A 13,499-nucleotide genomic window follows, 5' to 3' on the forward strand; every position below is an offset into this window, starting at 1 on the left:
GTGTGCCTTGGCAGTCTGAGGTATTACGGTAGCAAATCACCCTGTTCTTTACGACCGGAACTATTTACCGGGATACAAACCGGAGGAACCAGGCATGGAGGGAGGTGGCAGAGACAGGGGGTTGAAACTGATCGTTTTTTCGCCTGTTTGGAGAGTTTATATCCAGTTTACTTCGTTTTAACATTGCTATTGCTTTGTATGTCGGGGGCGGGAGATTCATGTGATTGGTTGCTCGCAAAAAATCGCCAAGCTTCAGACACGCCCAGCTTCAAGATTTTTTCATGCCTGTAGTGTAGACGGGCCGTGGGTTTACGAGAGGCAGAGCTCGTCCCTGCCTCACTTCACATCGCTACCCGTAGTTGTAGCGAAGCTCGGACAATTTGCTGATTTTGACTTTTAAAAAAGGGATTGGAATCATACATTAATCACACTTACATCATAGATCAGTGGAGACATTTTATTATTATTATTATTACTATTTCGTTTTTCTTTAGTTGTTTTTGCGTTACATTGGAGTATGACAGGTGAGGCTCTGCCTCCCCTGCCTCCCCTGACTGCACGTCGCTGGTATATAGTCAATCTGAGGTAAAGTGGGTCGCCAATGTAACCGGTTAAAACTCAAAGTGGCGATGAGGTCTTAAAATGTATGGAAAGGGTCTTAAAAAAGGTCTTAAAAGGTATAGTTATATACAAATAAGTTAAATAGAGGTATAAGCCTCATCTTGCCGGAGTATCTGCATGTTCTGCTTGTCAAGTGCAACAGCTTAATCTTTCAGTAAGCAATGTCCCTGAAAAGATGTGGGCACTACTGTCTCATAGCATAAGAACCAGGTTTAGTTATCTCTGCCCCTTTGATAATGTGTGGTTTGTGGCCTTAATAGGTGGTCTAACGATGTTGTGGGCAGTGAAAGGCAAAAAGACAATACATTAAAAAGAAAAATGCAGTTGAGATATTGGAAACTATTGTCTGCCGCATCTGTACTGTATGTGCCACCATCATCATGGCTTGCTGCAGAACACACTGCAAAATATACTGCAGCAACTAGCTATTTCTACAGTTTTACTACAGTGTTGATTAAATAATTGCAAGTTTATGGTTTGAATATTGTCTACAAAGGATGTCTTTGGCTTGCCTTTCCTCTCCAACACACTCTCCTCTGTAGCGCCGTTTGCTGTAATTTCATGGTCAATTCACAGTCTGTCATTTTATTACGTTTTGAATGAGGGCTAGCTGTTGGGTATTGATACTGACATGGATTATTATTAATAAGACACAGTCCACTTTCTATAACACAAAAATGTATGTGTTGGTTTTTCTAGAGGTATGTACTGTATGTGTATTTGTGTGTGAGAGAGATATTCGGTGATGCCACTTTGCCCCTTTCAATCTAACTCCTGATTTAAATGCACAAATGAAAGAGAATGGCTAATGCAACATGTATCTGTCTGAGCTACACAATGGGCTTGGTTATCTGGTTTAATCCAGGATTAGAGGCACAACAGAACAGACATTTTCTTTTTTTGCAAAATTGCTGGATGTGTGTTGGCGGATTGGCATTTTCTTCTCAACAGTAACCACAATGTTTCTCTAACCTTAACTTAGCAATAGTTATTGTGTACAAATATTTAAGAGAATCAAGACTTTTTATAAATGTCTGTATTGTTGACTGTTTGTTCATCAACTGAGTGAGAATGGTAGATGTAAGAAGCAATGGCTTCAGTCTACACCTGTCTGTTTGCTTCATTTTGTGGCTGCCCTGGGCAAACTTGTTTACTCTTTATTATTTACTACGGTTTACATACATGTGTGTGTGCCATTTGACACTTCGCAGTGAGGAGATGTAGTGTTAACTCTGTCATTTCGGATGTGAAAGTGAGTGAGTTTGTGATTTAGAGTGCTCCAGGAAGAAGCTGTTTTTAGCCACCGCCTACAATAGGCACTAGATCAATGTCAATGAATGTCTTGATTTGTAACTGTACCTTTGTGTGTGTGTTTAGGATGATGAGGTGGTCCTACAGTGCTCAGCCACAATCTACAAGGAGCAACAGAAGCTGTGTCTGGCTGCTGAAGGCTTCGGAAACAGACTCTGCTTCCTTGAATCCATCTCCAACTCCAAGGTACTCTACAGGCTCTAATGCATTCCCCTGCTTCAGGACCTTAGATTCAGACGTCTAAACCATGTTCGAGTCCACTGAATTGTTAATGGAATAGCATATGGTTTTATATGAAGCAGAATATCATGCAGAATATGCACATTTGGATATGGAGCCTTACTCTCTAAACACAAATACAGGTTAACAGTTTATTCACATAAATAAAACTTGACGATATTGATTGAAACAATATGAATTACAAGTCATAATAGTCTTTTGCTTCATGTTTAAAGTTGAGGTTAAATACACCTTATCGTTTTGACAAAGCAGAAAATAAATTAAACCTTATAATAAATTCTTTAAAAAGGATGAATTAGTAATCTCTGACAAATTACAAAGAGTTAAGTTGTATGTGGGAAGTAAAGAATACAATTTCTCAGTGGTTTGGTGTTAACTTGTTCAGCTTAACCTGGCTGGCGTGAAGCCCGAAGCAGTATTAGTCACTGCATCGTAGTTCTAGCAATATTATTAATCAGTGACAATCTTCTGCTGTACATTAATTATTGACAGCTACACACCCACTGTCAGTTCATAGGATAATGCTAGGGATATGACAGGGCTTTATCTCTGAGAAGCATTAGGCTAAAATCACTGCTGATGTCAGATTTGAGTGGTTATAAAACTGACAGAAATGTCCTTATGTCTGATAATTATACATTCCTGTCAACCCTGTCTACTACTGTATCACAGGAAGATAGTATGAGTTACATTAGATTTGTGAAGTTATTTTTGAGTTATTTGGCTATCAAAATGACACACATACATTCTCTAAGGTATGTTCCTATTGTTTCAGAATGTGCCTCCAGATCTGTCCATCTGCACTTTTGTGTTGGAGCAGTCGCTTTCGGTACGAGCCCTTCAGGAGATGCTGGCCAACACCGAGGACAAGGCTGACGGGGTTAGTGTTAAAATACACACGCACGCACGCAGGCACGCACGCACGCACGCACGCACGCACGCACGCACGCACACACACACACACACACACACACACACACACATTAGGCCCGAAAATACTACAAGGAGGACAAGGTTTAAATCGTTCTCTGAGCCCACACATGTTGACTAGATGGGCAGAGGGTAAAGATCTGGTCCACTGTTCCTCCTCCTGGATTTGCGATTGGAATAATGGTCCACTAGCCCTGTAAATTGGGTCAAATACATAATTTACAAAATAAGAAAAATGGGTCCTCGATCGGAGAGATTTGAATTTAATACTGAGTCTAATACGTTTTAAACTGTTATTGCTGTTTTCCTTTGTTTCTCAGTAAAAAGGTAATTATAATATTCTAAGGTTAAAATCGAGCCACAGGGTTGTTAATTTATTTTATATACTGTATACTTGAATTGAACATTTCGGATGGAATTGTCACACACACATTTGCGCTCACACACACATACAAGCAGTTGTGTTTTCAGCTGGTCTCTACTGATACATGATGTACTGAAGCTGGACCACAGCTGCTGAAAGAGTTCACAGGGGCTGCTTGTTATCATCACACACTAACAATTTCACCCACAAGGAGTCTAAACGCTCGCATTAGAAATCCGCTTCAAGACACCTCAAAGATAGGAGACACTCCATCATATGAACCTTAACTGTAAAAATGAAATGTCCGTCTTATTTATAAAGGAATAGTTCAACATTTTGGAAACTCTTATTTTCTCTATTGCTCAGAGTTTGCTGGGAAGATTAGTATTGATCCTCTTATCGAGCTTCAAATTGCATAGGCCAGACAGACATTACCTTCAGTTAGAGGGTATGTCAAGTATAAAACCTTATACTCACTGTCATAACCTCATAATCCAATAGCGTTAACTGTTGGATAGATGTGTTTTTATGTGTCGTGTTTAAAATGACTACGGCAACTTACTTTTTCCTCCTCTCTCTCATTTCCACACAGCATGTAGTGGTGGAAATATGGGTAGGTGTGGCTCCACTCGATGTCTGTGTGTGTCATGGTTCCCACCGTCCTTTTGTTGGTTATAACAGTCACTGTCATGAGCATCAACAGTATCAGTACTAGGAGCGATCCCATACTAATATGTGTTGTTGTTATCTATTGAATGTCAAGCTGTAGTACAAAAAGAAAATAGATCCAGTATTGAAAGATATACAAGCTGATATTGAGGCAGACACACACACACACACAGGTTTTTTTAGCTGCATCTTTTTCTCTGCAGCTATCTATGCTTTAACCATGCGCAGATATTCTGGCAACGTGAGTCGGCACGTTATTTGCATGTTGATCAGATCTACACATTTTTGTAATAGATACAGTCATTTCGCAAAGGTGTGTGCATCTCACAATACACATTGTATTTGTTTACTAGTGAATCTTGGCGTGCTCCAATATGGCAGACAAGCATTATGCATAATGACAACACACAGCAGCAACCAATGGTGGATCTCGATTCCTTTTGCTATAGTCTTCATCTACAAGCAGTATAATCTTAATTTTGCCGACATAAACATCGGAGTAGGACGTGATATTTGTGATCACTATTGTAAAAGTTAATAGCCATCAGCCTGCTTGCTGTAGCTCAATATTTAGCACACAGACATTAAATTCACCCTTGTTAACAGTTGCAAAAAATGTTGAACTATTCCTTTGAAATTACCCCCAGCATCAGGACTTTGCTGAGATCAGATCCAAAGGAGGTCCCCACTAGAGCCATAATAGAAAACTGTTCTGTAGTAAATGTTCCAGTCGAGGATTGCCAGCACTCACAGGGAGGTTTCAGATTGGCCAGTTTGACTTCTGTAATGACTCAGACAGATCCACCTCTTCCCTTATCAACACAGTCCAAATGCCTGACCCAGAATAGGAGAGTGAACAGCAAAGGAACATAAAACACAACAAACTGGAGAGCCCTTTCGAGAGGTTGAATCACCACTACCATCAATCTAGCATTACTCATCTATGTTTAAGATGAATAAACAAACGTATGTGGCTTCAATAACATCCTTTTTAACAGTTGCTGAACATGCAGTGTCATTAGGGAATACCTGAATTATTCCAAGCAGAACAAATACATATTGTATTAACTACACAATTTGGTATATTCGACTATACTTGTAGGAGGATCTTTGGAAGGCCAACCTCAGGAACAGCATGTGTTTTAGCTCAATACAGCCTATACCTGCCTCAGTAAGCTTCAATCACATAGATGTCTGATTCATGATTACAAAATAAAAACAGGATTTACAAATATTCTTCTCTGCAAGTTTGTCTGCATCCCATAACCACTGTTTACACACATCCATTAACACATGTGTATCTGAGGCAGCCCTGCTCTGTGAAGCTGCACTGTGTGTTCACTGGGAGTAGGGCAGAATAGCTGCAGTGCAGCAGGAGACATTATGTACACACACAGATAGTTGTGTTAGAGCACTTTCTGCTAAGAAGACAAATGTCAGTCAGAAAGCAGGACTCAGTTACATGGCTCAGTGTTGGAGTCCTGCTGCATGTAAATGGTCTGCAAAGGCTACAATCCCACAGTTTCCCTCCCAAAGTCCACTCGCTCCTTCTATTGGCTGACTTTCCAACACATTGTACGTGATAGGCTAGGGGACTAGACATTTTTGACAAATCTCATAGCGGTTGCCCAATCACAACCAGCTAACCGATCAGATCAGACTGGGCTCTGGTTTCAGACAGAGGGTGAAAAGAGGTGCTGCAGCACAGGCAGTATGAGAAAATAAAGAGCTTTTTGAACATTAAAGCATGGAGACATGTCCCAGTAGAGACACTACATACTGATGACCCTGAAAATGAGCAGAATGTGTTTGAACACATACCTGCACATGAAACATGCAACATAATAGAAATATTTTCAAATGTTTTATTCATTTTGTTGGTTTTTTAAAGTAGTAAAGAGAAGCTGTTTGGGAAGCAACACATTGTGAATAGGGAGCGTTTGAATAAATGCACCAGGAGGCACTCCAAACACAAAGCAATAGTGCACCTGATCAGGTGTTATTCACTGCAGAGGCCCGAATCATCATCCTGATTATTGTTGAAGAGACAGCACTGAGGATGGTTATTATACCATCATTTAGGGATGCTATCTCCTTCACAAGGGCCTTTGAAATCTACTGTGGTGGCAGGATGATGGATGGATAGCATTACAGTGTATAGTGCATACTCTTTTTTAAATTGCAGTGTGTAGACTCGCAGGTAATATTTTTCCTGCAGCTTTACAGATAAAGAGCTATAGTAGAGTACAGCTGGCCTCCCCCTCTCTCCTCCTGTCTGCATCTGTTTGTTGACCTTTCTGTCTCTACTGTTTATTGATATCTCTGTGAAACTGTTTCTCACTGTTTTCTCTTAGTGTCTTTAGTAACTGCTGTTTGTCTCCGTCTCACTGTCACTGTGTCTCCGTCAGACGGCCCAAGGCGGCGGCCATCGCACCCTACTGTACGGACACGCTGTCCTGCTGAGACACTCCTACAGTGGGATGGTCAGTACACACACACACACACACACACACACACACACACACACACACACACACACACACACACACACACACACACACACAGTCTGAGAAACTCATGTTTATTGGTTTATTTTCATTTCATTTTAAACTGGCAATTACTTTAAATCTCCACCTTTAACTTTCTAAAGGCTCATTTGGAAAAATAATTAAATATTCCAAGAGTAGTAGTGCATAATGTAATATTCACCCTGCTCCTCTGTGAGTCAATATTTGAGATGGCATTGAAGCAATTGACATGTTACAGGTAGTTCTGTTATTCACAACAACATTGTCAGAGAAAATCATACAAATCCAGTTATCAAATTGCTGGATCTAAGAGTATTATAGATATAATAATATAATATAAGGAATGTATTGCAGAAACTGTTTAATTATTTGTAATGTATTCATTGTTTAAATATTCTTTTTAGAATAATCAATGTTTCTCTGTTTTTTATCTGGATTAGCAAGTATAACCTTTTTTGTTGGCATGAAGTTTTGCAAAGACCTTTTTTACTCTTTCCATTATCTCTTCAGACTCAAACTGCATATGAAGTAAACAATGTTAGTTCCGTGAAAAATCTTCAAAGGTGATACTGTTTCTTTCTGGGATGAAAATGTTCTAAATGTAACAGTACCTGTAATTATTGCCAGGGTAGGAGTAGATATTCACACAAAGAAACTCTCCAGACAAAATAAATGTTGCAAATTCCCTAACATAATTAGAAGATGATCTACATTATTGATCAGATGGATTGAAGTAACTAATTGTGTGTTTCTGTTTAGTACCTGTGCTGTCTGTCCACCTCGCGCTCATCCACCGATAAACTGGCTTTTGACGTTGGACTGCAGGAAGATACAACAGGTATGGCTTGAACACAGTCGTTGTTAACTTCCGTCTTAAAACGGCTCTAATCATTTTTTTTAATAAAGACGAAATGTAGTGTTTCACTTGAAGTTATGAACTACCAACAAAACCATTCCACATTGGTTAAGGAGCAATATTCCAGGGCTTCCACTGTTACCAGATATCTGGACGGAGGCTTCCTCGTCTGTGTGACTGCCATTGTTCGCAGTCTGACCAGCAACTTGAGACTTGAGAATGGACTTGGAATTTTGAAACAACGTTTATGACAGGATTGTTTCACAAATAGATGGCCTCAACTTAATTTAAAGATAATAAAAATGCAACATCTTTGTCAAATAGCTGATGGGTTCAGAGAGAGCATTTTGGTCAATGACTGTTTATCTCAATACAACTGAAGCCTGCTGAAACCTGATTGATCCTTTCTACTTGAACTGAAATCAGAAATGTAGCCTTCATATTCTGCAAACATGAACACATCTGTTTCTAGAGGTTAGCTCTGAGCAGGCTTTGTGGAAATCAACTTGGTCCAGTTTGGTATTTCTGCGTCATTTCTGGAATTAAACTAAAGTCTTTATTTTCCGTGTTATGATACTGTCAGGTTGTTTCTGTCTGTGTCATAATGACTCTTGGTGCTTCTCCACTGTATTTTTCTCTTGTTAACAAAGTCAGAACAATAAGCGACTGCAAAGAACACTGTGTGCCCTGTTTTTGTTCTTGACCTGCTTCTGTATAGAATGGTGCACTTTATAAGCAAAACAGCTGCAAGACAAATGTAGGCTACCAAAAGTGGTACACAGGCTGAGGTGATAGGCACCCGAACAGGGCTTAATGTTCCTCTCTGAGTCCCATGTCTGCTATGTTATCTGATAGTTTGCTTTGTGTGTATGTGTGTGTTTCCTACTGTGTAGGCGAGGCATGCTGGTGGACCATCCATCCAGCATCAAAGCAGCGGTCAGAGGGGGAGAAGGTCAGAGTGGGGGATGATCTCATCCTGGTCAGCGTGTCCTCTGAAAGATATCTGGTAAGTAGCATCTGTTTAGAGAGGTGGATCAAATCTTACTCTCACTTTCTTTATATTTTCTTTGTTCTTTCCTTTATTCCTTTTTAATTAGCTTTACATTCCCTCCTTAATGCTGCGTTCACACCGGACGCTCCGCTCTAATCGCTCCTATCGCATCGCTCTAAACGCTCGAGTTTCACCGCGGCTGTCAGCTGTGTTTACTCGCATCATTCAAACAGGACGCGCTGGCTTGGGGGCTACAACTACAACAAAAATGAACATATTTCTACCGTGAAGAAATTGTAATACACCTTTCTAAATTATGCCGAAGTAACAGTATACTGATACCGGTTAGTAAAAACCATGAATTAATGCTTGACAAGTCTGCAGACAAGACGGCAGGCGAAAAAACCTTTTAAAATGCTTGTTTTCTGAATGAAGATCGGATCAACCAGGCTAAGCTAACGTTGTATACGCTCCGTCAGTGAAAAATGGATTTAACTTCTGTTAGACAGCTATATGCCATACATTTTTGCATACATTCACAGTAAATATTTATTCAGTATGATAGCTGTCTAACAGAAGTTAAATTCATTTCTCACTTATTCTGACAATGTACTTCATCCCAAATAAAAGAACCCAATAAAAAGAGTTGTTAAATAATAGTGAAGTCACTTTGTAATAACAATAACTCATCCCTCTCGAGTTTTCTTTTTGAGCTTTGCCAAAAGCCACTGTGTCAAGTGTCCTACTTGGGTTGTCGTACGGGGTTGTCCAATATGGCGGACCATCTCGCACATGCGCACTGCAGATCGGCAGAGCTGCAGATCAGGTAGTGACCTTAGAGCAGGGGTCTCAGACTCAATTTACCTGGGGGCCGCTGGACGTAGAGTCTGGGCAAGTCTGGGCCGCTTCAAGTATTCCGCAAAACATTTATTAAAAAATACAACATTAACAGTTCTTCAACATCTTCTTAACATGAACTGTTCTTCACAACATAACTATGTACAGTTGCTCTTTCTTGCCTACTCCTTGCTGGTAGAGACCTGGCAGCGCTTCCTCTCACACAGCTGAGCCACATTTGGTTTGAGTGAGGAAGCAGTTGAAACCCTCAGTATGGCTTGAAGATGTGCATCAGTAAGTCTGGACCTGTACTTTGACTTATTGAAGTTCATGGTGGAGAAGAGCTGTTCACACATAAATATAAAAAAAATCAAACAAAAACAAAAAAAACCAACAGAAGAGGAGAAGGGAGACGAACGCACCAGCCGACTTTACCCAACATTACATTCTAATCCCGAGATTAATAAGTCAACATAGTTACATAATTATTCATTACGTACATACCCCTGGTTATGGTTTGACTCTAGACGGCATACAGTCGCGTTAGATGCGTGACATAAGGCTGATAGTCTGTACGTGTGACATGGCCACAGACATAAAAAACCCCTAGTGTGGTAGAGGATTGTGTACGAACATGCTGTTGTGAAGAAAACGTGTGCCTCAGTGTGCAACAATGGATGTGTGTTGTCGGATGATAGTCGACATGGATGTTGTGTGTGTCGGAATGGTAGACATGGATGTGTGGAAGTGGCATACAGTGTATGACAAATAACAGGCACTAAGTGCTGTGTCGGATGTGTAGACATAGTACACTAAGTGTAGATGATGGATGTGTCGACATAGCGAACATGTCCGTGTAGGATGTGTGACTTTGGTGCTGTGTGGATTTGTGAAACGAGAGATTATCGCTAACTCAGTCCGCGATCCTGCTCGGAGCAACACCTAAAAATAATACACTTCGTGATTCACCGACAGGAATCTTTCATAGCTGAGAAACACAACATCAAATCAGAATAAGATTCCTGAGATTTCCGATAATGTCTATATAGATAACTCATCAAATCTCTCAACCAACTAACACTACGAGAACAACTATAATGACTCAATGATATGATAAACTAGTGTGGAACAGACCGACAAGAAAGACGTGCCATGGAACAGTATAGTCGGACAAGCAAAGAGAACTATTCTTGAAAAACCCCCCAAACAACACAACAACCAAGGCCGCCTTGCACTGCCTACTCAGTCAATCGCAATATTTAATATAATACTAGGTCCCTCCTCAAACATGTAACGTCTCGACCCCCAACAGAGTTAACCAGCACTCTATATCAGGCCGGAAACACAAACCAAAACAGCGCAGTGCGGAGGTGCACGGGACACCTTTCTCCACGATCAGGCCACCACCTAACACTCCCGACACCTCACATACGTAAAGTCACAGGGAAGCCTAATCCTCGACGGAGGCTCTCGGAGGACTACAACCCCAGCTAAAAAGAGAGCCAGGGAGCTAACACACCGTAACAATCATCGTTTGCTACTCACCAGAAAAGTTAAGTACGTGCCGACTGTAAGTACAGCGTAAGAATGGCTCCCTCCAACTCCTGAACCCTCCCTCAACGGCCTTCCTTCATACCAACTCCTTATCACAACTCTTAGGAGAAGCAGAAAACTCCACAAGGAGGCGAGCGTATCAGAGGACACAACAGAAGCCCACACTGGAACAATCATTTGTCGCCTCCCTACATACAAGACACTCCACAAGCTACCCTAACTAATTACATCATACATTAACTCTATCGGAGATTCCGTCACAACACAGAGTCTGACAGGTCCTGTCAAGAGTACCGCGCGGAACTCAGTACACTCACACTACAACAAAACATAATAACGACCCACGGAACGCAAACGCAAATGCAAACGCGACAATCACTAAAACCAAAGTATAAAATAAATCAAGGGCCGACACTGACGACGAACGACCGACGTCACCTTGACGACGCGCACCATCCAAGGGCCACGCGCGCCGCAGGAGGGCCGAGCCTCCTCTGAGGCGGCCTCGATCAAATACCAGACCAACGTTAGTTCACAGACGACGGTCGCTTAGTATAAGGTCTCCTAGGTTTTCACCTAAGATCGTCTCACCCACTACTACAGTCTTATTATATAAGCGCATATCCAGACGTTCGCTCTCTTGAAAAAGTCAACTCTCCTACCTCTTTAGCTTACTAACTAGAATGTCTCTCTTACAGTCCTACTTCACCCTCTGACCTCTCACTAACAAACAACTCTGTCCCTTCTCGCGCTCGCACTGAATATACGTGCCTCTTTTTACGCACATCATCACTCGTCACCCCCTCCTCATATTCGTTTGAGTGATGAGTTGTTCTGCGTCTCTGCTTTTCATGGACACATCTACACTACTCTCTATTTTCAAGTCGCCTACTCGATTCTATTCTTAATAACGCTCTCTACCCTCGTTTGACTCTTTAGAGAAGGTTCTTTCCTTCGTTAACACACTACACGAACCTAACCATCCGTCGCTAAATTCAATCGGATAAACACACACTCACTCTACTAAAACGATAACACACAAAAACGCCCGTAAACAAGACAATATAGAAAAACTTCACGCCAAACATTTAATATTTACCGTACACCACGTACCGACGTTCTCTCGCGGACAGAGCCTTTCTTACCCCAGAAGTTGTTGTCCAGTCGGACAAGATCCGATGATAATCACACGATACTTCGCGTAAAGCTGAATACGTACACCTGTATAAAATCCACTACCCCGTCAGAACCAGTGTCTTACACAGAGGTTTGAACACTAGCACAGTATGAGACGCCACCAGAGAATACTTCCGTGCTCTGTGACCAACCCCGAAGTGACTGGGCGAGTCCAGCGTACATAAACAGGCAACCACAACTTACTGTTTAAAACTTCACTGTCTCTCAAACATGAATGTAACTTTGGTTACGTACCGGTCTCGGTTGGCGACGTCCTCTATAACTAGTCGCTTGACACACTTACGAATAACGCCTATAGCCAGACGGGTACCTTCTCACAAACAACTATAATGACCTGCACTGGACCTCGACGAGTAGTTAACTGATCCCTCTTTTTTGCCACAGCACCACACGGTGAACACAGTTTACTTTATTGACCTCCACCTTCCACACACCTGTCCATCCGATAACGGGACAGATGACGTAATAGGTACAGTGATCTCCGGCAAACAGTCGTTCACGAACTCAAAAAACTGTTTACACTTAACACAGCACAGACAACACTAACTTTACGTAGTTGGTATCGCACAGTCCCTAGGTCCTAAACTCCGCAATTCATAACAGTGGACACCGGTCAGCCATGCACGACAAGATAACCTCCGTGTATACCTCAGCTTAATTCTACTCAACATAACACGAGATGACACAAGTGTACTCCGCAACCAGACGCTCTAAGTACTACCACTTTCAACAAGTTACTTCCATCACAAAAAACTCAACTCTTGCTCTTGAACTTTATAAAAGTCCAAGAACTCCACCACCCTACTGACGAACAAGAAAGCTCTCGACCTATCACCATAGGAGTTACCCGACAAGTACCTGAAAAAATCAGAACAAGAACAACTTAGATAGATGCGTACTCGACTTACGAGACTTATTCTTCCAACGTCCCGGTCCCGTCAGAAACAATCACGTCGTATACTGTTACATCTCGTAGGAGATGTTTGACTACAATCCAACAAATAACGACCTTTCGCGGATCGAAGACGAGTCTTTTTGGAGGACGGTAAAGGGTCGTTACGTTCCGAGAGTACCTGTCCCCGGTCGTAAGTCACCACTCTTCATATAACTAACGGTAACACTTCGATGTCCTCCTTAAGCTAGTCGCCAAAACGTCTGAAGTTCTGTGTGTCTCGGTGAAAGGTTTACAACCGTCTGGGGAAGAGGAAACTACACCTTTTTACGGGGACCACACGAAGTTTACCTCGAGTAGCTGGAGACCGTAACACGTTAAGACTCGGATTTCGGTTCAAGTCCCCTTCACTTACCCTTTTCGTCTGTTCGAACCTGTCAAGTACTCTCTTAACGGGGGGAGGAAGGGACTCTAAAGGTCCTACAAGTTCGCCTGGTACACGGAAAAAC

The 13,499-nt window shown here is 41.7% G+C and overlaps 1 protein-coding gene across 1 annotated transcript in view; it reads left to right on the forward strand.

Moving 5' to 3' along the window:
* Window positions 1–4,355: 4,355 nt before the first annotated feature.
* LOC104957112 (ryanodine receptor 2-like) overlaps window positions 4,356–13,499 on the forward strand; it is an 18,830-nt gene continuing 9,686 nt past the window's right edge. The window contains exons 1-4 of the mRNA XM_010784726.1: window positions 4,356–4,376; window positions 6,544–6,618; window positions 7,423–7,501; window positions 8,413–8,525. Of these exons, the coding sequence (XP_010783028.1) occupies window positions 4,356–4,376; window positions 6,544–6,618; window positions 7,423–7,501; window positions 8,413–8,525 (288 nt within the window). The remainder of the gene's footprint in view (window positions 4,377–6,543; window positions 6,619–7,422; window positions 7,502–8,412; window positions 8,526–13,499) is intronic.

Source organism: Notothenia coriiceps, unplaced genomic scaffold (assembly GCF_000735185.1).
Source record: "Notothenia coriiceps isolate Sejong01 unplaced genomic scaffold, NC01 NC01_scaffold00026424, whole genome shotgun sequence".
NCBI lineage: Eukaryota > Metazoa > Chordata > Actinopteri > Perciformes > Nototheniidae > Notothenia > Notothenia coriiceps.